General features: G+C 50.1%; 2 protein-coding genes across 2 annotated transcripts in view; both read right to left on the reverse strand.

Annotated features, from left to right (window-relative positions):
• The window catches only part of FBXW8 (F-box and WD repeat domain containing 8), a 79,555-nt gene extending 76,891 nt beyond the window's left edge, over window positions 1–2,664 (reverse strand). Inside the window, exon 1 of the mRNA XM_044448878.1 lies at window positions 2,559–2,664. Within this exon, the coding sequence (XP_044304813.1) occupies window positions 2,559–2,664 (106 nt within the window). The remainder of the gene's footprint in view (window positions 1–2,558) is intronic.
• Window positions 2,665–11,110: 8,446 nt separating this feature from the next.
• RNFT2 (ring finger protein, transmembrane 2) overlaps window positions 11,111–25,554 on the reverse strand; it is a 29,367-nt gene continuing 14,923 nt past the window's right edge. The window contains exons 6-9 of the mRNA XM_044449014.1: window positions 19,416–19,565; window positions 17,130–17,195; window positions 16,271–16,372; window positions 11,111–12,930 (exon numbers count right to left, since the gene is read on the reverse strand). Of these exons, the coding sequence (XP_044304949.1) occupies window positions 12,796–12,930; window positions 16,271–16,372; window positions 17,130–17,195; window positions 19,416–19,565 (453 nt within the window). The 3' untranslated portion in view covers window positions 11,111–12,795. The remainder of the gene's footprint in view (window positions 12,931–16,270; window positions 16,373–17,129; window positions 17,196–19,415; window positions 19,566–25,554) is intronic.

Below are 25,554 nucleotides of genomic sequence, written 5' to 3' on the forward strand. Positions count from 1 at the left end.
AATGTCGAATTTTACTTTTTCACAGAAATGCAGAAATGGCAATATCCATCTTTGCTTCAGCGGTGAACTCTGTTGTTAAGTTTGGAAGGGATTGCCCAAAATTAAAATAGAAGTTTCTGCATATTTGGGCCAGTGTTGCAGAAGCAAGTAGATTCATACATGTTTACTATTTATTTGGTTGTATTTATATTGTAGTTTAATTTTGCTGTTTTATGGTTTGTTTCTTATTGGTAGTTATTTTTATCTGTATTTTAGATATATTTATATTGCACTGTGAGCCACCCAGAGAGCCTTTGGCTATGGGGAGGCATACAAAAGTGATAAACAAACAAACAAATATAATTTAAAAGCAAACAAGATGGCCTGATATGGCCATGTGAAATTCCATTATGGATGTAAGGCTGAGTAAATTGTGTGGGCTTAAGAAACAACTGCCCAGGGTCCCCGAGAGAATATATTACATCCCGGGACCAGGGCCGTCCTAATGCACGGGCCTGATGGGCACTTGCCCGTGGGCCCCATACTAAGCTGTGTATGTTAACCCTTGCAAAATTGGAAAACTTCCAAAGTTAGCAGTAGCTGTAGTTGTCATAGGGGCCCCGTACACTGCTTTGCCCGACCGCCCTGTCCGGGACAGAAGGTATCACCCTCATATTAAATAGCAACCAGCAGTTCTGTGCTGGGGCCGGCAGCTACCCCAATCCTGACACCTCCAGCACAGGTGACAGAAGTCCGATTTCCAAATGCTTCCAGCGCTGCCTCCCAGCATGGGTGGTGCTCAGGAATGCTGGGAACCCGCAGACCTCCCTTCTGCTCACACGTGCTCAGGGCCAGGGGCCAGATGTTGTTACGTGCCAGTGCGTCGTCCCCAGCCTGTGGCAACCCCACGGATGAAAGCCACCCACAATGCCCTGTCCATGACAGCTCCGTCCAGCTCTCCCAGGTTCAAGGCTGCGGCTTCCTTGATGGAGTCCCTGCACCTTGTATTTGGTGGGCATGTCGTGAGCAGAGCCGGCTGGAGCCGGGGTCAGACTAGATGGCCCAGAGACCCCTTCTGCCTCGCTCTGTTTCTATGTTTCTATGAGCAGAGCCGGCTGGAGCTGGGGGTCAGACTAGATGGCCCGGAGACCCCTTCTGCCTTGTACTGTTTCTATGTTTCTATGAGCAGAGCCGGCTGGAGCCAGGTCAGACTAGATGGCCCGGGAGCCCCTTCTGCCTCGCATCTGTTTCTATGAGCAGAGCCGGCTGGAGCCGGGGGTCAGACTAGATGGCCCAGGAGCTCCCTTCTGACTCACTCTGTTTCTGTTTCCCTTCCATCTTCTGCCTTGGGCTGTCCCAACATGCTCAGGAAGTCCCGCCTTCTCAACAGGACAGCCTCAGTTTTGCCATAGCACTGACTTAGGGAAAGCTTCCCCAAAGGACGTCACCTGGCACTGACCCTGCCGTCTCTTTGGTGCCAGGTAAAGACATTCTCCCAGACAATGGGACATTCGTTACAGCCCGGTCATTGTGGGCTGTTTTAAGTGTTCATTCTCGGCTGGGGTGATGTGGGAGGGGCAGGGAGTGGAATGGGAGCGTCTGTGTACTGTGGGGTGATCACTTTTCAGAATGCATTGTTGGCTTTATGTTTTTAAGGTCTTTAGTTGTATGATTTATTTGTATTATATGGATGGGTGTCCCCATTCCACTGACTATGGATTTCTGTATTTATGTATGTGAGTCACTTCAAGACCTTTTCTTTAAAGGTGGGAAGCAATGCATGCATTTAATAAAGATAAAACATCCTCATTAGAAGCCCAAGAACCACATTTGATTTTGGAGAAGCTCTGCGTGGCTTCATTCCGGAAGCAGATGCAGCCAAAGAGACCCAAAATAACAGCACAAAAGCTGGGGAACCACCAACAATTGGTGGCTGGGGGAAGAGGGGCAGGGAAAGAGGGGGAGGGCATCCAGCAGATTGGATTTGGCTCAAGACCTGAGGTTTTCCATCCCTGTGAGAAACAAGCTTGTCATCACATCTGAATGCAGCCACTGACTTTAGTTATAATAAGCCTGTTTATCTGCTGAGATCAGTCTTCTGTCTGTCTGTCTGTCTGTCTCTTTGTACGCAGCCACCAAACCTAAATCAAATCTAGTTCCTATTGTCAATGTAAGCAAACCTTTTCCCCCTCCTCTGCCCTGCCCCACCACCTTTTGCTAGGCTGAAGGAAAATCTGGGAAGCTTCCCCCGTTCCAGCAAGAGTGCAGTCCTTGAGCGGAAGACATGAAGAGCAAGATGGAAGAGGAGAGGAGGCAGCTGGGAGAGCGAGAGGCGAGCAACTCGGACGGGGGGACCTGCTGCGTAGTCTGACGGCAAGATCAGCGCGCCTGTGTGAGAAGACACTTTTGTACAGAAGCAGCAGCGGAGAAAGAAGACCAGTGTAACCTTTGCGTGCGCAAACACGGGCCAGCCGTGCATGCCTTGTACAGCCGCGTTGTGGCATGTGAGTCGCCCGGTTCGTGGTCCCAATCCCTCCCTGCCACTAGGGCTAGGGGAATGCGGCCGCTCGTTTTCTGACCGCAGGGGGGTGCCACGTTGCTTTGGCGCCTCCGGAAGCCACGCTCGCTGTTGGCGGGCACCGGGCCCGTCACGGGGACAGGGTCGTAGCGGAGACAGCCTTGCATGGGTGTTTCTATCTATATCTCTCTACGCATGGGTGGGGTGTACATATCACTGTCAAAAGGTCTCTGTGGGAGGGCGAGAGAAAATGTCTCGATAACTTTAGTTTTCTGGTGCTGCGAATTAAGATTTGCGCGAAGTTGTCTTCGTGGTGCTATGTTGTTGTTGTTATTTTTTTATTTTGGGGGGGGAACAAACGAACCGTCTTATTAACAGATGAAACCAGATGTGCTTTTTGGTCATTCGTATTCATAGGGAAAGGAAGGGCTGGAGGGCTCTTTTTGCCACTTGTGGCCCATCTGAGAACCTTAATGGATGCTTACCCATCCACGGAGCAAAGCACAATTCGATGGTGCTTCTTGCAACGCATTTGCCGTGCAATGTCTAACACCGGGAGCGTGCAAGCTTGTGAGTGCTTGGAAAGAAGGCCTATAGCTGACTGGGGAATGCTCGGAGCTGTAGGACCTGTTCCTGTCTTCACACATACAGGACTGTGTGCTTAATTCTTAAAATCTCTAGCGGTTTTTAAGGTGGGTGGTAAAAATGGCTCTTCCAGCGCTCCTCTCACGTGGCATGTGCTTAGAGACAAAGGACCTCCAGTCTCATAACTGGAAAAACAAAGCTCTGGCTGAGTTATTCTGCTGGATGGGTGAATGGTAAGCAGAAGAGACTTGGGTTTGGTTTATCGCGGGCATTCAGAGCCCTTCACTCATGCGATGGCCTTTCGCCTTGCATCAGAGGGACCCGGACAGGCAGAAGAATCTGCTTTTGAGGGTTTCAAAATAAATTTACAGTAAGGCAGGGTATGGAGCTGGTAGCAAGCATGGCAGGCTCAGTTTAATCAAGGGGATCGTTATTTCCGAGAGAGAGAGAGAGAGAGAGGGTGCAAGAAGACTTTGCTAGGACACGAAAAAAGCAGCTGGCTCCTTCAGTTACTTTGGAGCTTCTCTAAGGACTTGACCCAAAGGTCTAAGAAACCACCTTTCCACTTCAATTTCCTTGCCGATTCTACTGCTAGGCACTGCTTTCCAAAGAAAGACTTGTGCTGCACTGAACCCCAACTGAGCTTTGTCATTCTTGGAATGAAAGTCTGGAGTAAGACCCATCTGCATTAAATGATTCAGTTCCGTTATGCTGGGGTTCACCCAGGTTTAGCGTTTGGATCCATTTATGGCACCAAGCTCAGTGGTATACTGTCCAGCATGTATCTGAGCATGTGTAGAGTGCCTTTCCTCCTCTACCACCATCCCTAGCAGCCACAACAAGCCTCCACAGAGCTGTGAAGCTGAAATGGCTTCCAGGTGCTTTTGCGTCTTCACTGACTCTGAGTGTCTTGTGCATTTTAAAAGAAATTAAATTTCAAAATGCTATTAGAGGGTAACTCAAATGAAGAACCCACAAGGTGACTTTGCAACATGGGCAGAGAATCTCTCTTTTTCCTCAACATATTTGTGGCATACACGGCACATTTTCAAGGAATATAGAGGGGAACTCTGCAAAACTTTGTTTCATTAAGAATTCTGCTTGGGGCATTGTAAAATAGCTGTTACCTTTTGCTTTGTAAAGAAAAGAGCCCCTCTTCATAACTTATAAAGAGTAAGGATTTGTATCAGAAAACTTATTAAGAATTATAGCAGCCCAGTACATATGACTCCCAAGTTGAAGCACTGCCAGTGCCTGTAGGGTTTAGATCTTGCAAAATCTATAGGCTGAAGTGCTGTCCATCTTGGTTTCGCTTCTTGTGTTAATGAAGCAAAAAGGGTGAACAGTAGGACTGGGAAGTTGGTAGGGACCTCGGAGGTCCTCTAACCCAAGACTGTTCAATGTAGCATCCGCAGTGCGGGACACATCTGCAGCTCCCCTAGCCGTTCCAGCCTTCACTTGAACCCTGTAGCAAAGGAAGGCCCATCTCTCTTAAAGCCTTCCCCTTCCACTCCTGCAAAGCTGTCACGAAGTTTCTCCTAATGTTTGGCTGGAATCTGCTTCCTTGCTACCTCCGCACCCTTGCTGTAGTCCTACCTCCTGGATCACGAAGAAAGCCAGTCGATTCCTGAAGCTGGTAGAATGTCTCCTCTTAATTCTGTTGGAGTGTTGGCATGAACAACCAGGGAAACATCTGTGCGAGACTCTAGAGGAATCTATTCCACAAAGAATTGTACTTTTAAAATTCAACCCACCCACTCACCCGCCCCTCGGAACAAGAGAGCTAGGACGAACTGGTGGATAAGAAGTCGTGGCTGCATTTCAGATTTGGGCTCTGTTGCTTATTTCTTTATATAGGGACCTCAGTGTGCCCTGCGTTTGGCGGAGTACAAGAGGACAGGTCTGTGCCCCGAGGAGCTTACATGGTCCAGTTTGATCCCAGTGTGATGACAGAGAAAGGCGAAACAGGGCTAAAGCGCAGGCCATTTGTAGTGGTGAAAAGCAACTTAGTATTCCACAGAATTAGCTTAGATTTCATCATAGTGATGCGCAAAGGTGGCACCTGCTCCAATGGCCTTTTTGGGGGGTGTTTGCAAAATTCCGAAATTTTGGGCTAGGAGCAGGAGAGGCGTGTTTGAGAAGAATGCAGTGTTTGGAGTTGGCAAAAGGTACGGGAGGCATGGTTGAAGTCACAGGGCACAGGGATGTAGCTGTAGGCCACTAGCCACCCCCAAAGGTAGGTGGTCGAGGTGGAGAAGAGCAGATCTGCCTGCCTGCCTGCCTGGAAATACAGTACCCAAGGCTGCCGCTTTACTTCTGGGGGAAAAAACCCACTGGAGATTCTTTCGAATGTAATTTCTGCATTAGTTACCCAATATAGTATAGAATGCTGCATGTAGAGAATTAGGGAAGAGAGCAGAAGACCAGGCGAACAGTTGTTTACCAATGAATATAAAAAATCTCTTTTTTACTGATGTCCGCACATAGTTTAGGGATGGGGTGCCTTTAAGCCCTGCTGGTGAGCTGCAGACACCTGCCTGTCTGCACACAGAAGGCAGGGCTCAACGGGCTCTTGGTTTGATCCGTCAGGGTTTGTCTTGTGTCCTTGTTGACGTAAAACTAACTATGGACCTGTTCTTGTAATTAGGAATGACAAAGAGTGGGGTGTAGCTAGGTAATTTTAGACCCCGGATTTAATTGTCTTCTGGGGGTGCATGTCCGTGCATATGGGGAGGGATGCATTGGATGACCTTCCCAGCTGCACAACAGCAGTGATACACAAATAACATCTCTTTCCCCCACGCCTCCAAACACCATTCCGTGCTTTAAAACGGTGCCTGGTATGTAGGACAGCAAAATTGTTAATTGAGATTCAGTTAGGCAAAAAAAACTGAAGTAGTATCTGAGCATGTGCACTTTGGTATTTTACTTAAATCATAGCATGCCACGATCGTGGCAGTAAAATGTTTGCTTTTGGTACCCTGATGTCCTCACCCCCTGCCCATGGGCTGGATTTCAGCCCCAAAGCTTAGCTGCACCAATAATTCTTTTTCAGTGTGTAGTATATGTGCGGCCCTGATCCAGGGGTGGACAGTGGCAGGTGTGAATAAGGACTTGGGTGTTTCCTGTGCTTTCCACTGTAGTCCAGTCCTTCTTGGAGGCTTACCCCTAGTTTGCATTAAGAGGGAAGCCTCCATTGGAATGAATGGAAATTTCATTGCAGTATAGAAGGCAGGCACGGGGTTTCTGACCTGAGCCAGGACCACAGGGGCAGGTGAAGCTTTAAGGCCTCCTCCTATTTACTATTTCTTAAAAAAAAAGATGCAATGGTGCAGTATGTACTTGGACCCTTCCTTTCCCATTATTAAGGAAGCAAGGGTCTGTTCTCAATTTTCTGTTCTTTACTTGTGGCTTGAGCACAAAACACCTGTGTTCTGCATCAAGTTTGATAGGTTCGTGCATGGATCAGCGTGTTCTAAAAGCAAAACTCTTGGAAGCAGCGGCCGCAAAAGAGTTTCCCAATAAAACATTGTATTAAGGTCTTCCATGGCTAGGCATAAATGAATTGATGACATACAAACAACGCGCTGGAAAAATTCAGGTTCCTAGTCCATAGGATGCATCTGCTCATATATCCCATAGATGCACCTACCAGGATTTGAAGAATTGCAAATCAATGCATTCTTCAATTAATCTGTGCTCTGCCCCAGCTCATTCCATGGATGATGATGGGGGAATTTCTTCCCATATAAGCTCTTGTCATGCAGAGAAAGATGTGTGGGAATTTCAGCTTGTAGGGATGGGAGCAAGAGCCCTCAGGGCCACAAGGAATAGATACGGGGGCCTAAGAAATTGATCTGGGGCTGGACCCAAGCCTGGTGTTTTGCGTGTGCCCCACACCTTCTCAATGAGAGAAAAGGGCTATTTCTTCCTTTCAGTGGTGCCGAGAAGTGCCAAAGTATGGTGGGAGAGCACACCCGTCCCGTTAAAAGAATTCCTGCTGGGAGGGCAGCAAAAGACCCCTGCCTGAGGCTATCGAAAGCTACCAGGTTGATGAAGCAAACCTCGTCCAACCAGATTTGCCAATGATGGGATTCCAGGGAAGGCAGTTCAGCGAATGCAGAACCAGCCTGAATCCGCCGTAAGCCCAGAACCCGGAATGAATGAGCAGCTCCTTTAGGCCAGCCCACATGTCACAGAACAGCAGGCACGCTTTCAAGGCCTGTACAACTCCTCTGCTAAGCAGCATGGGAGACAAAGGAAAGGAGCACGAGGCAGGAAGCCGGCTGTTCTTGGGGCAGGGTCCATATGCAGTCACAGTCTGAAAAGGCAGGAAGAGATGGCAGATAGGTGTTGGTGACCCTGATGGATTTTGAGGGGCCTCTGCAGAATTTGAAGGGCTGTCATGAAGAGCAAGCAAGGAAGACCACTTTCCTACGTGCAGCAGATGTAAGTGTAATCTAAGCCGTTCACTCTTAAGTTGTCGCGGGTGCTGCCAGGGCACCCAGTGTGACAACATCATGTCTGAAAATACACCATCCAACCTTTTCCTATGGCTGATATGATCACACTTCCTTTTTTCCACTGGCCTTATCTGGGAAGATAAACAGGGGTTAAACTACAAGGGCGAAGTCAGATACAGAAACCTTGAAAATGTGTCAGTTTTACAGCACAAGTTCTGTGTGGGCAAAGCACAGAGGTTGAAATGGGCATTAGGTTTCCGGTATCCATCTCTAAGACAGCCTTTACAGCTGTCGATGCCTTAACATTTTGTAAGATGGTCAATATTCGCGGGCTCCATTTTTTGGGTAGATGGATGCATTTTTTTAAAAAAATAAAAAACCACCACCAATTTTGTTTCTGGATGATGTTTGCAGTAGACAGAGATTCATGTAATCAATACTCTCCATCTCATGGGGGCGGGTTGATTTTGCGCACAAGCTCACAATTCCCCAGTGCTTGCAGTTTTCCATGGCAGCCCAGATGAGTTATGGTGCCGAGATTTGGGGATGATTGTGGGGTACTCTCAGACCCCAGCTGGAATCACTGCAGCGGACTCCACATCCTAAGGGCATATGGAGAGTTGGAGTGAGGATCCGATTCCTTTTTAAAGCGACATTTGAAGGCAGAGAATCTTGCTTTGCCGGGGTATCAGGAGCTCCCCCCAAAATCAGCACCTAAAGTCCCTTGGCATGTGCCACTCATCCGACTTTTTCCAAGTGCTCCTCTTTGGTGGTTCTGTCCCTGAGCGAACATTCCCCGCTTTTTTCCCCTCTGATTGCTTGTCCTGGTTACTTGAGCGATGGCAGCATTAGTGAGTCTGGTTGGCTTCCACTTGCAAAGCGTGAGCTCTCCGCTGGGCAGGGAAATGTCCTATCAGCCCCTTCCACACCTCCCTAGAGCCAAGCAGATGGTGCGCTTAGCGAAGTCAATGCACGTTTCAACAGAGCCGCCAAAGAGAGAGATTGTAGAGGAACGGCCAGTCTGCTCCAGCAAGCCTCTTAGAGATGGCTTCCCAGAGGCCCAAATCCAGCCCTCTGTGGTGCACCAGACCACCACAAGACCTTACCTCTGCGTACTGTCTCCCCCCCTCCCCACAATTGCTTTTCTGGCTTTTGTGCAGTTGAAACGCCTCCCCTAAGCCTTAGTTGTTGGCTCCAGGAGCTTTAAGCCAAAAATATTTGGGGATTTTGGCCACACCCTTTTGCCTTTGGCTCCACCTCCCAGGAATGGAGTTCTACAAAATGGGATGCAGTCCTCTTACTGAAAGAGGCTTGACACCCCTTCCGTTGAATGCATTCCCTTTGGAATTGGGGGGTTGTTTCCCTTGTTCGACTGACTTTCAGCGGGGATGTCAAGGAAAAGAGGTGGGCAAACACGGCAGCTCAACGGCAAAGCTCCCGCTTTGCATGCAGGAGGTCAGGGGTTCAAGCCCCGGTGTTTGCACTTAAAGTGGTGGATGGGCAGGGGATGGGCAAAATGTCATTCTGGACCCTGCAACGAGCGGCTGCAGTTGAAAACAAACCATGCTGGGTTAGATGGACACAGGCAATCCCGTCTGTTCTTGTACGATTAGTTCTTTCAGATTCTGCCCTACGTTTTTCCCTTGATTAACTTCTCATTGCTGATGCTTCTTTTAAAAAACAAAAGCAGGTTTTCACTGATTTTACATGGAGTGCTTTTCACTGCTCCAGTTTTAAGCTGTTTTCAACACATGCTGGAAAAACATTTATATACATATATATTTTAAATAAATTAATGTGGAAGGAGCTATGCTTACATATAGCTTTTGGATGCACATAGAAAGAACAAATTACTATCTTTGGAATACGGTGATCAACACATGGCTTTGGGGTCTTTCCATCCAGAGAAGTGACTTCCATGTAGGAAATTGGAAATGTGGAATTGGTCTGAGGGTATCAGCAAACTGGTGTTCTCAAGAGCTTTTGGACGACCACTTCTCTAACTTAACTTTTGTTTACAGTCAGATGGGACTTTGCCCCGTTGTTTTGTAAGAGGATTTTCCTATTTCAGAGACTTTGTACATATTTATAATGACTTTATTAAAAAAAATGCCCAATGACAAGGATTCATGTAGTCATTGCTTGAGTGTGTGTGTGTGTGTGTGTGTGTGTACACACCTGATGTTCATGCTTCAAAACATTCAATTTATATCCTGCAACCCTAACCCTGTTGATTGTCCCAGTGCAGAGGAGCAAATCCATAAATAGGACCATGCAAGAATGAGCAGATCACTTGCTAGTTCTGGAAATGTCTGCAAAAACTGGGTGTACATCCCACAGGAATGCCGCCCACCTGCTTTGCATCACTGTAAGGGTTGTGTGTGTGTGTGTTGAGCTGGGTCTTCCCAGGCTCAAGTTTGTCCTCAGCCACCCATCATTTTCATGGCAAGTCAAACAGACAAGGATTCAAGGGAAACCTCTCAGCCAGTGATGGCGAACCTGTTACAGACCGAGTGCCCAAACCGCAATCCAAAACCCACTTATATATCGCAAAGTGCCAACACTACAATACAATCTGAATACTGGGTTTTAGTTTAGAAAGAACAACTCACAGCCAGTCCGAGCAAAAATAGATATATCCTTGGCAGTGCACTGACTGGCCATGCGAAAGCTTGGAGGAGTTGTGGCTAATGAGTCGCAGCGCATGGCGTCATCGCCTGGCGCTGCTACTCCTTTCCGAGCATGCGCATGGCCCCTATGTGCACTGCTATCCGATGCTCAGCTGCTGGGGCGATGCTGGGGCGACTTGGCTCGCGTGCCGACAGAGGGGGCTCTGTGTGCCCACTGTGGCACGCGTGCCATAGGTTCGCCACCACTGCCCTAGGCTGAAGTTCCAGCCAGCCTGAGCTTTCCGTCTGCTCAGCCCAAAGTTTGCCCCTCTGTCTGTTCCGACGTGTGTGTTGGTTTAGATACATGTTCTCCTCTTGAAGATCATCTACAGCAACAAAGAAAACAGGTAACAAACCGCCCTCTCCTCCTCTGCCCTTCCGTCTCTCCAACCAGAGACTTTCAGAATCACTGCCGTAGAGGCCAACGCAAAAGAAAACAGCACCCCACCAAATCATATCACAAGGCAAAATCAGACTGAACTCTCCCAGCGGTACCTTCTTCCCTGCCTACCTTTGAACTGCGCATCTCCCGGGATCGTTTGGGCAGTGGAAATACTTTGAAAAGGATTTGCAATGCTGGTTTTATTGGCGTGTAGCTTTGAAAGCCTAAACTTATCATGAGACGTCACGCTTAAAGGCAAGCCCCCACGCAAGCACCTTTCTGCCTAAACACGCGCAGGATTGTGCCCTAAAAGAATGCAAACACAAGCCAGGAACAGACAGGCCCAGCCAAGTTCAATTGCTAAGAAGTTCTCGGGGGCCACATGCCATGGGGGGGGGGGGGGGGCAGGGCCAAAGGCGAAGGGGGCAGCGTGGAGAATACAACACTAGCGTATCCTATCTTAAAGCCTTTTCTGCATTTCAACTTTTCACAATTTGTAGGGTGTGGGGGGATGGCACAAAAGTTGGGAAACCACAACACTCTCGGTAGCTGGGGAATAGTGGGGGGCTATTTTGGGAGCTGTGGAAGACCAGACTGGGACCATGGGTAAACTGTGTTTGGTCCCAATCCTAGGATTCCTCTCCTCCCCACCCAATTCCAAAGAAGCAGATCATCCTTTTGCATGGAAAAATATAAATCAATACCATCCATTCCCTTTGCAACTGGAATGCTTTATTCTACGCCCTGTGTGTTTCAGAGAATTCCATTTTCCTCCACAAAGAAAAGAATGGACAACGGCTGTACGTCAATTACCACCCATCAGTCCTGTTTTACAAGGCTGTGCCCAAGCACAAGGGTCCCGTGCCCCTCCCTCGGCTTTCTTGCCATTCACTGGCATGAAGATGAATGGCAAGAAATTTTCACTGGAAATTCTGGCTTCACATCACTGAACAAGCCAGGAGAGTAAACGTAACGGTGAACTTGGTCTTTGCGCAAGCTGGGAGTTTTGCACCGAAGCTACTGCGCAACGGGAAAAGGGGAAAGAAAGGAGCGTGCAGCATCGGACAGACATCTGGACAAGCCTAATGTAGAGACACCCCCCCACACACAACATTTTTGCTGCGGTGCATACATGGAGGTAGCTTGTAGACTGTGGTTGTGTTTCCACATGTCTCACCATAGTTTATGTTAACCATGGTTTGTTGGTTTAGCCACAAATTACACAACGCATGTAGCTTGTCTTCCCTATTTCTAGTTTGTTTTTCACTAACCCATGCTCCCAGCCTTCGGAGCAGTTTCATTTCCAAGCTGCTCTTGCTGGGTGCCTCTGTTTTAGGATAGGCTAAAATGCGAATAAGATAAACCACAGTTCTGGGTTCAGACATCACAAGCCAGACTCGATAAGCCAGCAATAAACCGTGATTTTATCTTTGGTTTACAACTGGTTAATGAACCATGGTTTGTTTATGCGGTTGTGTTCAGGCAAAGCAAGCTGGAGTTTGACAAACCACACCATGGTTTAGCATGATGAGCTAATGAGGCAATTATGCCCTGTTCAATGGCATGAGCACCGATCGATGAGGAGCGGAAGCCCCTGGGAGTTCCATGTAAAGGTTGACGAAAATGAATCTCTATTTAAAAACATCACCAATATACACAGCCAACTAACTGATGCAGAGCAAAGAGCCATTTTGGGAAGCCCAGATGGCAACACAAGGCAATGCATGAAATTCAAACTGCATTCTTGGGTAATTGTGCCATGTTAACAGAGGGGTGGTGTAACCAAGGTTAACACACCGGTGGATACGCTGTTGCAAGGGCCCTTCCACAAACCTACCAAGCTGTCCAGCTGGGCACGTGCCTCAGGAAACACAGAGGTCAGCCTGACCTGCTGCATCAGGTTGGGTCCAAGCAGCCAGCTCCGTGTCCCTTCGCCCCGGCAGCTCGTGTTCAGTGGAGCGCTACGTGTGATCGTGAGCATCCCACTTTGCAAAGAGAATCCCGCTTTGCAGCCGTGGAGAGCCTGAAATGCACCCGCCCCCTTCATTGCATCAAGCCATCCGTCAATCCATTGCATGCCTTGCGAAGAAGGGTGTGGGGTGCAAGTGGCGGGGCCAGCAGGCGAGTTCCCGGCCACTCCTCCTCGCTCTCCCTCCTCACCCCTCCAGAAAGACCCCGTCTCCTCGAAAAACCCGGGCGTTAGTACACCTGGAAATGAGCCGAGGTGGTGCCGTCCTTCCAACACCGGAGAGTCTCCACAGCTACGGACCGGCAGAGGGGGCAAGTCTTCTCCCGATCGAACCAAAGGCAGAGGCATTCTTCGCAGAAGACGTGCTACAGGGGCAGAAAGGAAGAAAGATGGCCCTCCGCATCGTCGCCGTGGACATTTCTGTCCAGGTGAATGTCCAGAGGGGGACCAGACTGGAAACGAGGCCGATCCAGCAGCTCTGCTGAACGATTCCCTCCTTTCCCCTCCCCACTGCTTTTTCCTTGTGTGTTGTGCCTTTGTAGATTGCATGCCTACACGCAGACAGTCCTGTCTTAGCGATGCAATCGAAGCAGTCTGGCAAGGCTTTCTGGCCAAGAAAGGGGATACAAAGGCTTAAACAATTTTTAAACGACAATGAAAACGCTGCCAATTGTTCCCAGAACACCCTGATGCTGGGAACGACTGACAGCAAAGGAAGAAGGGGACGGCAGAGGATGAGGTGGCTGGATGGGGTCACTGGGGCAGCGAGTGTGGGCTTGGCTGGACTCCGAGGGATGGTGGAGGACAGGAGGGCCTGGAGGAGTGTTGTCCATGGGGACGCGATGGGTCGGATGCGACTTTGCGACTAAACAACCCCCAGAACAAATAAAAAAGCAATGTGCCAGCTTGGAACCTCCGATCCTGTATCCAGATAGATCCTAACACTGTGCACTAAGTATGCAATTAAGGAGACCTGATGTCATTAAATCAGGTGACAGCTAAGGACAAACGAGAAAATCTATCACCGCACCTTGCCTTCTGCAGACCCCATTCGATTCTTCTCCGACTCCTAAGATTTCAGCCCAAATGGCCCATGCACGTTGAATGTCATCTCCACAGCCGTAAGGACTAGTCGAATTATTATTTTAAAAACGCTGCTGCAATTCTCAGCACGTCTGCCTCGAGGTTGGGGGGACTCTGAACAAGCGCCTTCCAGGTGCCCTCGCCTGCAGCAAAGGGGCCCCCCAGTTTCCCCACCAGCCACGCTGGTTCTGCGTGGAAAATGCCGCAAGCGGCTCGCAATTGCCCACTGCTTAGGGCCAAGGGAAAGCAGCAGCTCAGGGATGCCCGGCGCGCGCCAGGCCCGATTCTCGGGATGCTGCGTCTCATCCGGATCCTGCACATGGGCCTGGCCACTGGGGACACGCAATTATACCCGGCTCTGTCCACGAATGGCCCGAGCTTGCACTGCAACAGGTCTGGGGGACCTGCCACAGCACTCACCGGTGGTGTGGTGGTGCCGGATCCCAGCAGCTTCTGATTAGCAGGAAGGACACTGAGCTGCAATGCCTGCGGTGGCTGGGGGAAGTTTCATCGTCCCAGCGGTGATATCCTGCAGGGAGCTATACCCATCCTGATGCAAAGTATCTGGGGCAACTAAGACCGATTAGCTTTACAGCAGGGTGTGCGGGAAGCTGCCGGTGTGTAAGTTCCTCAGAGTCTGGAGGAGTTTGCAGCCAGGCATGTGGGCACAGGACACCTTTGGCCGTTCCTGGTTTGTACAGCCCGACAGATCGCCCAAAGGTTGAAATAAGGTTCCTGTAGCACTGGATTTCCTGCGCTGAGTAGGAGCCTCCTGCAAGCCTCAAGCTGGCATATTGGCCTGCCCACAACCCTTTCCCTGTAATTTTGCTCTTTTCCGGGCACTGGGCAAAGGTGGCCCCGGAAACCGTTCCCGAGACGCGATCTCTGGATATTCTGGAGGCAGCCGAGAGCTGAGCAGAGTTCTGTGGCTTTTTGGGGCTTTTGGAATGAGATGCATAGCCAAAACTTTTAGCCCACACCGGAAGCGGGCGATTAAGTAAAAAGCAAAGCCGTAAAAATGAAGACCATTTTCCTTCTTCTCCTGGTGCGCTGGGCTTTCGAATGATGGAGGACCTGGTCAGCTCCGTGGAAGGGCCCAGCATCCGGGGGAGCCACACCAGCAAGCAGGCTGCAGCGGTGAAGAGGGGCTGCGAGTCCAAGGGGCTCTTGCCAGGGGGTCCTCGGGGGGGGGGGGCAGTCTCTTGACAGGCACTCCATCACGATGCGGACGGACGGCAGCCCTTCTGCCTTAGCCCTCTGCAGGGCAGCAGCCATTTTAGTGGCCCAGCATCTCCCACGATGCTCCGACCGACTGCAGTTCCAGGGGCTGTGCAAAATGCAGCACTGCAGGCACCCAGCCCCTGAGAGCCGCTCCCCGATCCTCCCCAGAGTCCCGCTCAGTGATTTCAACAGCTGAGGCTCACAGGGACTCAGATGCAGCCTCAGCACTTTTCGCCAGCGGGGACTGAGACGCCACCTGCCTCCTCCTGGACTTTTGCGCTCCCTCTGAGCATAGCTGCAGTTCTCCCAGTTGCTTGGACTGGAGGAACATCGAAACAGAACGAGCCAGAAGGGGCCTCTTGGGCCACCTAGTCTGACTCCGGCACCAGCCGGCTCTGCTCATGACATGCCCACCATGTGGATGTCCAGCCTATCCTTGAACACCCTCACCTATGGGGCCTCAAGCACCTCCCCTGGAAGCCCATTCCACACCCTCAGGGTCCTGTCAGGAAGTGCTTCCTGGCATCCAAACGGAACCTTGGCTCCCTGAGCTTGGCTCCGCTGGAGCATGTTCTGCCCTCCTCTGCAGGGGAGAACAGGGCTCTACCCTCCTCCGTGTGACACCCCCTCACATACCTGTATGTCGGCAACAGATCCCCTCTGAGTCTTCTCTTCTCCAGGCTGAAGAGACCTAGTTCCCTCAGTCTCGCCTCATATGGCTTTCCCTGCAAACCGGCCACCAACCTTGTGGCCCGACGCTGCACTGACTCTAATCTGGCTATATCCTTCCTGTATTGTGGAGCCCAGAACTGAACACAAGACTCCAGCTGTGAGCACACCAGAGTCGTACAGAGTGGCAGGAACACTTCTCTTGATCTAGAAGCCATGCTTCTGGCTATGCAACCAAGGGTGGCGTTCGCCCTCTCGACCGCCGCGCCACACCGCTGGCTCATGTTTAGCCTGCAGTTGACCAGCACCCCGAGGTCCCTTTCACAAGTGCTGCTCCCCAGCCAGGGGAGGCGGGGGCAAACAGATTTTCCCAACCTGCACGTCTGGCTGAGTGTTAATATTCTTCATGTGGGGGCAATGAAGGCGGTTCGCTTTGCAATCGCCGTCTCCCAGCACAGACAGGAACGGCCACAACGTGCGTTGGATACCTGGACCCTGCCATTCAACTCCACCACTGCCCCGGGAGGGTCACCCCTTCAGGAAGGCCCCCTGCTTCACAGGGCTCCCTGTTTCGGCCACCATCCACTCTGGGGACCTCCCCACACAAAGCTTGTGCCCTGATAGTGGGGCACACGCCTGGCCCCCCGGCCTCAGACACGAGGTAGGCAACCTGGGCCAGCAGGTGCCCCAAGCCCAAGCCCCCACGAGAGAAACGCAGCACCCAGCAAGTACCTGGCACAAAAGGACCAGTGGCTCCCTGAATTCGGCCTGGCAGATGGCGCAGATGTCCCCTGCCTCGCTGCACTGCTGGTTCGTGGCTCGGACTCCGTAGCTCTGCCAAAAGGGAGGCGCGTCACCAAGGGGCAACCCACAGGCGGTTTCGGCTGCTCGATGCGGCCCCCCGGGGAAAGTGGCCACCTCACCTGTGAAAGAGAGGCTCTAAAGCGGGAAAGGGGCCGGGAAGGGCAACCGAAGAGACCAGGGGTGGAGCAACTGCTTGCTTAGCTCAGCAACGTGAGGGAGGGGTAGAGAAGTCCGCTTGGGGTAGAGAAATCAGCTGGGAGATGTTTCCCCCCCTCGTAATATGGTGGAATCCAGTGGAAGCGGATTGGTGGGAGGCGCTGCGCAGATCCAAAGGAAGAATTCTCCACGCAGTGCCGAGTTAAACTGTGGCATTCGCTTCCGTGAGAGGCAGGGATGGCCCCCAGTTTGCAGGGCTTTACAGGGGGGCTGGGCAAATTCAGGGAGGAGAAGGCTTTCTATGGCTGCTAGTCCTCATGGCTATAGCCTGTCTCCAGCAGCAGAAGCAGTATTCCTATAAGCAACAGCTCCTGGGATCACGAGTGGAAGGAGCCACTGCACAGCCCCTTTGGCCACTGTGTGAACGAACTACTGGCCTGGACGGGCTGGTGGGCCAGTGCTGTGAGGCCCCCAGTCATCGGCCCCCGAGTCCACTCCGTGTGAGCAGATCCTCTTGCATGCAACGCCCCCATGGAGCAAGCAGCCCAGCTCCTGGCCAATGATCTTCCTTACCATGGTTAGAGCATCCCAGCAGCTTCATTACGGGGAAGCGGAGCAGCTGCCGACCTACCTGAGGGGTACAGAGGACCTTCAGGGCCTTCCGCACACTTCCAATGCGGCCACAGATGTCGAAAGACTAGAAGGAAAAAGGCAGAAGCTCCTTGTGGGTGGAACACATGGATGCTGCCCTCTTAAGGAAAGAAGCATCATTTTTTGGAATTGAGGGAGAAGCTTTACCGGTAGAATTTCAGCCTGCCCCGTGACCCCCTACTGCAGAGGAAGTTGGGATTCATTTGCACATATGGAGTACAGGACCGTGACCTCTAGCACATCCGGTTAGCATCAACAGGCCACTCGTTGGCCCTCCGTAAGTTCTGTCCTAGAACTCCCATGATCCTTGGCTATGCTGGCTAGGGTTGATGGGAGTCGTAGGCCAAAAGATCTGATGGGCTGCAGCTCAGTGGGAAAGCACCTGCTTTGCACAGGAGGTTCAGCACCTGCTCCAGGAAGGGCAGCAAAAGCTCCTGCCTGGAAGCTGGAGAGCCACGGCTGCCGGCCTGTGTTGACATTATTAGGCCAAATGAACCGTGGGCCTGACTTGACACAAGATCATCTCCTGTGTCCCTAACTGGAAGCCCACCTCAGTTTAGTGGCTCCATTTTATCCCGGGGTTTCCAAATACGTCGTATGTGGGCATCCCGATGCTCTGCATTCCCGCTTTGATGAAATATATATTTTATTAAATGCTGGAGGAGACTCCTGCGAGTTCCTTGGACCGTAAGGCGATCAAACCAGTCAGTCCTAGAGGAGATTGACCCCAACTGCTCTTTAGAAGGCCAGATACTGAAGATGAAGCTCAAATACTTTGGCCACGTAATGAGAAGCAAGGACTCCCTGGAGAAGAGCCTAATGCTGGGAACAATAGATGGCGAAAGAAGAAGGGGACGGCAGAGGATGAGGTGGCTGGATGGAGTCACTGAAGCAGTTGGTGTGAGCTTGAGTGGACTCCGGGAGATGGTGGAGGACAGGAAGGCCTGGAGGAATGTTGTCCATGGGGTCGTGATGGGTCAGACATGACTTCGTGACTAACAACAACAACATTTTATTAAAAGCCTTAGAAAATGTTGAGGCAGTTCCCTTTCCCGTCTTGCGGTTTCTATCGCGACACCCCTCCCACACCTCTTTAGCTCGCTGTTTCTCTCCCTTCTAACCTCCAGCCTTGCTTTCACAAGAAGAACCAATTGTGATCTGTTGCAAGGACTCAGCATGGCAGAGCCAAAAGTGTTCATCCCAGGATCCCTGTGGTCAAGAGCTAGAGATGAGGCAGAAGAAGAGGCTGGGATGGATGGATCGAAGCTGCCTATCAGCCAGAAAGAAAAACAGCCCGGCTGCTCAGGCACCTTCAGAAGCGTGCAATGCAAGAATCAGCAACAAGGTGCAGTGGCACATTCTGAAATGTTTACCAGCCGTGAATTTGCAAGAGCTGAGCAGGGTTGCCAAGGAGAAGGCATTTTGTAGGGCTTTCACTTAGGGTTGCCATAAGCCAGATATATTGTTGCTGGGCAAATTTATCCTAAATTGGAAAAAAAAAATCCCTGTCTCCTACAACATTTGTGCCTCTTGTTAAAGGCAGAGGGGGAAATAAAAACCAGTTGGCAAGCATACTTGACAAGCAATGCCCACTGCTGGTGATTACTCTGGATTGCAATTTGCTGCGTTCTCCATGCCTTAGTCCAGACTTCTGTTTTCAGCAGCAAGGTTTGGTCCTGGTAGTTCAAAAGTACTGAAAAGAGTATCTCTGAGCATGTATAGATTTCTCTCCATCACATAGTGCCGCTGTGATTGTGGGAATGGGGTATCTAAATTATACAGCATGATTTCTGGCTAGAACTAAGCATTCATGCCAGGCAGGGGATGTTTGTCCTTCCAGATGTTTTCTGGACCATAGCATAGACTAAATGGGAGTCAGTCCAGCAACATCTGGAAGACCACACATTTCATACCTCTGACTTAAAGGGCACCCCATGCGTGTTTAGACAGAGAAATGGCTTAGAACCCCCGGCATGCTCTGTCTAAGCAAGTCTTGGATCGTGTCCTTCGGGCCTCGTATTTCACAAATCAGGCACTGCCCTGACTGCTGTGCTGCGCAGTTTTGGGGAAGGCGAGAGGGGTTCGCTTTACCTCTTGCAGCAATGGCCACAAAAGCAGCGATATTAATATACTGTGGTTTGGAAGCCACGTGGCAACCTCGGCTGTGCCCTATACCTGGGATGCAGCACCTGCAATTATCCAATATTGAAAAGGAGAACAGGCTGCAAACAGAATCGCCTAACAGAGCGGAGGGCCGGCCACGTACCTTGCAGAGACTGTACATGACCAGAAGAATCCCGCCAAGGAAGTAGCCACTGGACGGGTCATCTCCCATGATGTATTTGTACCACAGCTGGATGGGGACCAAGGAGCGGAGCAGCTGGCTCAGCTCTTCGATGAGCAGGTAGAACTTCCCCTGCGAGGCGCAAAAGGAGAGTGTTAAGAGGCCCTGCTGGCTGCCGGGGATCCGAGGAGGAGCGAAGCGCGTGGGGTGGGGGATCCCAGCTGGGATCCTGGGATCTGCCAAGGAGTTTCAGGGGTGCAAGCACAGCCGTTTAGACAGAAGCTTTTTCCAGCACTGCTTGGAGAAGCTGAGAAAGGAACCTGGGACATTCTGAGGTGCAAAGAGCGAGCTACAGTCCTCCCCCAGACCAAACTACACTCACAAAATTAATAGCGTAGCAATCATATGAAGAATCTAAACCTAAACACAAGGTTTGTATAATATACACTCTGAGGAGCAAGGCTAACATATTCAATCAAAGCAGGGATTAATGAAAAATCAACTTAAGTCCAGCAAAGATTTATCCTTGTTAAGTCTAGATTGTAGATGGTGGCCGATATGATTGACCAAACCAGACCAAACCCCCTGCATAGAGATGGCTAGAGTGCCAGGGAGAATCAGCCCTGGCTTGAGTTGCTAGTTCTCCACAAAGAAAGGTTTTAAAAATCAATGTGCCAGTCTATTAACTCCTGTGAGGTTTATGTTTCCTTCCATAAACAGAAACATCTAATGTTTCACCAGGTTTACACTACAATAGTCTACATCTATTATCTCCCAGGTTGGTAGTTTTAGGATAGCTTTAAGGAATAGTCCGCATTCAGGAAAAGGCGAGCGGGTGTGACTGCATGCCACCTGTCTTGTTTTGCTCGAAATGGATCCTGTTTCTCCAAAGTGCAGAGCCCTGTGACAAATGCACAGGCTCCTTGTGAAACCAGACCGAGCCTCTTCAATGCTCTTACATAAAAGGCAGCTTGGCTTCACTGAACAAACCGCTGAGGGACCTGCAAAGCAATTTTGATCTGTGTTTACCTCCTGGCTGACTGCACTCCTGGGGCGGAAAGGACAGCTTGAAAATACAGGCCTCCAACTTCCATCTCTAGGAGATGCTGCCTCTCCTATTTCATGCTTCCAGGATCTTGGCCTTATTTTCCGAGTGCTTCTGCTGCTGCCCTGCAGAGCCAGGCATGGGCAGAAGGTAAATCTCTGGGAGATCTGTAGCAGATCAGCAAGGACTCCTGACGGTTTTACAATACCACCAGGAAACTGGATCCCCCGAGCCTGAAATTATACCGCTGAAATGCAGAAATCCTGCAGCAGGAGGAGCGGCTGTTTGTGTTCGGGGCCCGTGAGTTCCATCCAGCGCTCAAAACAGATCCCTGGGCTGGGGCCAAACAGGCATGACCTTAAATCTGTAGCAGCTACATCATTTCCCCCCATTTTTACTGTACAATAAGAGCAGGGTTCAGATTAAGCATCCAGACCAAGAGATGAACTAAACATGCACATGACAAAAAAATCTAAGCCATCCTGAAGTGTGTGTGCTCTCTCTCTCTCATTCTCTCTCTCTCTCTCTCTCTCTCTCTCTCTCTCCCTCTCTCTCTCTCTCTCTCTCTCACACACACACACACACACACAGAGAGAGAGAGAGAGAGAGAGAGAGAGAGAGAGAGAGAGAGAGAGAATGAAAGCACAGTATGTGTATTTCCAGTTGGAAGGTAAACCCAATGCCCCTATTTATCATCATTTTAGCTCTCATGACTGAACCCTTTTATTTACCTTAGACTAACAAAACACAGTGGGAATGTTTTGAAAATAAAATGTCAGCTAAGTTTAATGAAAATATTATACAGCGATTAGGCAGGATATAGGGGTGTGTATGTAAGACACAGAGATGGATTTTAATGAAAAGAAAATGCTAAACAAACTGAATAAAAATAAAACAGAATGAACCAACATTTCATTTTCTAAATATTTATATTGCTTTCTGTTTATCTGCCACAAGTACCCTCCCAAGACATCTTACAAGTTGAACAAGAATGCATTGATAAAAAACCATTAAAATATGAAAAATAATTCATAAACATTCAGCCCATGGGGACCAAAGTCCTGTAGGGGAATTGCAGAAAGTGGGGCCTGGGGTGGAACTTGGTTATCCATTGGATGCAATAAGAGACCATATCAAGGTCTACAAAACTCCTTCCACTCAATCAATCAATCAATCAATCAATCAATTTAAAACAAGTTTTTTTTATTTGTCCGTTTACTTAATTTTAGTCAAACAACATGCAGGTATAATACACTTTAAGCAAACGAAAATTAAACTTTAGCCCTGCAGCTCTTTTCTAGCAACATCATGGATTACTTCTTCAAGTCTCAAGACAGCAGGTGATCTGAAACCAGTCTCAAACGGAGTTAGATGGCTGAGATCCAAAGCCACATCTTCCCAGTCCTGATTATGACATCAAGCAAAATTCTGAGGTACGTGCTAACAGCACGGGAACCTTATCCCAGTCAAGCTGGCCCTGGGTTAGCACCCAACATCCGCTCCTCAGCATTTCTTTGCCACTCTGCCGATTGCGAGCCTGGGTGTATGGAGAATGCACAGAAGCACCGGGGACCACGAGTAGCGGCCACAGGCGCCAGTGACCGGGCAAAAGGTGAATGCGCTCGAGTGCTGGTGGGCAGGCGCACAGCAAATGCGCAAGGTTAGGCAGAATGAAGCAGCACTCGTCACATCTAGGATGCACAGTCCCTCCACCAGAAAGATTTTGCATGCCGGCGAGCACAGGCGGAGAAAGGGACTGAAGGCAGCCTGCAGACGGCTGCCCGGGATGGACACCCGTTCGCCGGCACTGCGTCCGGGCTGCCAGCGAGAGCCATGGCGACCGGGCCCTTGAGGAGAACAGCAGGCCCTGTCCGCTCCCCCGGGACCCTCAGGATGAGATCACTCGGCAGGCTGTCCTTATGTGCGGAACAAATGGAAGCCCGCGGAGAGCTTCGGCATCCTCATGATCTCATATCCCCGGGGAGGCCGAGTGAGGTCACGCCAGCGCTTTCTCGAGGACCTGGACGCGCCTCTTCCTTTGCTCGGTCCCGGGGGGCATCGCAGAGCGGAGCTGTAATGACAACCATCTTAGCTCCCGAAGGCAGGCCATTAACAGATTAGCAGGGAGGCCGTGGGCCCACAGGGGGCTGCGGAGCGGCTTGTGATGGGGCTGCCACCAGCTCTGCAGGGCGAAGGCCCAGAGAAAGAGGGGCCCAGGCTTTGCAGACTCGCGGCATCCCCGGACCCTCCTGCTCGCAGCCTCCCACGGCGGGGGCAGCATTCACACCCCCCGAGTCACTGCCAGTAGTGCAGAAGGGGGGAACCTCTGGCCCAGGTGCTCAGCCTGCACATCCTGGCTTTCCCAGATGGCCCCGCCCCTTCTCCTGGCCCCGCCCACCTTTCCTCTAACCACCAATGATTTTGGCGATCCCCTGACTTCCGTGCAGTCTTCCCCCCATCCTCAATGGCTAAAATACTTCCTAAGGTCTGTTTCTGGCAGGAACAGCTTTAAGTGAACATATGCTGATATTTGGGCCCCCTCCCCTTTGGCTTTATGCCCCGCCCACTTCTGGATGCAGCCCCAGAAGCTGCTCCCAAATTGCACTTGGCCTGTGCACTGGAAGTGGCTGCCACTGGAGAGGGCTTGGTTCAAATCCTGGGCAGCCAAACGCACGCTGGGCTGGCCTGGGCATCTCCCCTCCACCGTCACCCATATCTGAAAAACCAGGCAAGCGTTCTTATCCTCTTTATTCCCAAAGATGGGAAAGCAAGGCTATGATTGTAAGCATACTTATCCAGGATGCACAACATGACACAACAGATAATAGGGATAGCGCCATCACTCTCCAACAAACTTTTCCCAACGTGTCTGTCGTTGTTTCATGCCATCAAGTTTTCTCCAAGACATGGCAACCCTACGAATGAGCGCCCTCGACAGCCCTGCTCAGTCCATGCAAACTCATTCATGTCTTTCTGGGTGGGACGGATCCAGCTCATGGATGGCCCTCACCACCTCTTGCTGCCTTCAGCTTTCCCTCCATGACTGTCTTCGCCAAGGCATGTCATGAGTGGAGCCAGCTGGAGCCAGGGGTCAGACTAGATGGCCCCAGAGGATCCTTCTGACTGTCTCTCTTCCTATGTTTCCATGATGTGCCTAGAGAAGGCCAGCCCCGATTCTGCCATTTTTTCTTCCTGAGCAAATTCTGGCTTGATTTGATCTAGGACTCACAGGTTTGTCTTTCTCTGCCAGTCTGGGGTAGCTTCCAGGCAGCTTTCTACGCTGCCCAGCTTTCACACCAGAACTTCCCAATTTACAACATCAAAAGCAGTACAATTATAAACACACACACACAATCAATCAGTATTATACACTAGATTGTTCTGGATCCCAGAACTTACCCCATACCTGCCACCTTGACTATGGGACACTTTGATTCACATCTGAGCAGCTGAAGAAGGTGGAAGCCAAAGCACTCAAGGTTCATTTTTTTCTTGTTTCATTAGTCCCTTTCTAACTCCGTATATGTGCACTGTCTTGCTTCTCATCTGACTGGGGGATGATGGGGCCTGGAGGACTTTTTCCTGTCTAAACATGCATAGGATTGCCCTCTTAATTATCAATACTTTTACCCCGACTTTTTGGATAAAATCCTCACAAAGGAGGCTTAGGGCCAGCGATTCCCCCTCTCCCGCAAGGAGCAACTGAAGAACGGTGGAAAAGCTCACGCTTTCCATGCAAAAGGTCCTAATTTTAATTGCCTGGAATTGCCAGTTAAAAGGACAGTGGAAAGAGGGGTAGAAAAAGTCAACCTAGAGGAGAATCCCTTCCATTAAGGGCTCCTCCCTACATATTTGCATCAGAATGTTGATTCTAAAAGGCTTCCCAAGCACTAGAAGGTACCAGCCTGGGGAACTCCAGCAGCAAGGAGGGACAATGCAGCGATGCAGGAGCAGGTACTCTGATCTGGGAAGAAAGCTGTAACAGCGGCACGGTGTGCATCCTGAGGAGTAAGGCGGCATCCATTCATAGAGCGAGAAAGAGAGTGAGTCAGAAGGGGTCACCCAGGCCATCTAGTCTGACCTCCGGCACCAGCCGGCTCTGCTCATGACATGCCCACCACGTGCACAGAAACACAGAAACAGAGAATTCAGCTTCTGCCATAACAGGTGCTGACAGGTGCTGTATTTGTACTAGCAATCAAGCATGGCTACTATCCAGATTATGGAATGTGCTCTCTGGAGAGGTGCGCCTGCCGCCGAGTTTATATTCTTTTTTGCACCAGGTTAAAACCTTTTTATTTGTTATTTTAATAATTAATATTTTTATTGTTAACAGTCTTTTTTTGTTGTTTTGTTTTAGTTTTTATATAATTTTATGGAATTTGTATTGTTTTATTGTTTTTAATTGCACATTGGTGCCCAACATTTAAGGAGTGAAGAACCACCTACCGACAAACTGATTTTAAAAAAGATCTTGGACTGTGCCGAAATGGACAGATTGACTTTGTCTCTGAAGGGGAAAGAGGATACATACTTCTATCAAACTTGGAACTCTTTTTATTATTGGCTAGAGAAACAGGACTATGCATAGACTTAAATATGTTTACGGATTACTATAAAAAAAAAGTACGGGGGCTGACTCAGCAGGTCTGATGTTTCTGATGATTGATGGTTTTTAGTTTCTTTTTGTTAGTTGGTAGAAAAGTAATAATAAAACTTACTAAAAAAAATGTACACTTGTGAGCCGTCCCAAGATGCCGAGGCATATGGTGACAGCCAGTGCTTTTTTTGTTAAAAAAAAAAAGGTGCCAGAACTCACATCTTGGGGTCACACTTTTACACAACGGTCGACGCCGGCAGTAAGCACTCAGCGCACGACCACATGACTGATCCCAAGCCGAGCAGGGCCTTCACAATCAGCGCCGACAATCCGCGCCGACACACAAGCAGCCCGCAGGCACTATGTGAATGATTTTTGCTGCCGACCTGCTACGCCCAACGGGGCGATTCACAATCACCTGGGAAAATCCGTCAAAAAAAGGTGCCGGGACGCTGTTCCGGTGCGTTCTATGACAA

Source organism: Varanus komodoensis, unplaced genomic scaffold (genome assembly GCF_004798865.1).
Source record: "Varanus komodoensis strain SLA01 unplaced genomic scaffold, ASM479886v1 scaffold56, whole genome shotgun sequence".
Classification (NCBI taxonomy): Eukaryota; Metazoa; Chordata; class Lepidosauria; order Squamata; family Varanidae; genus Varanus; species Varanus komodoensis.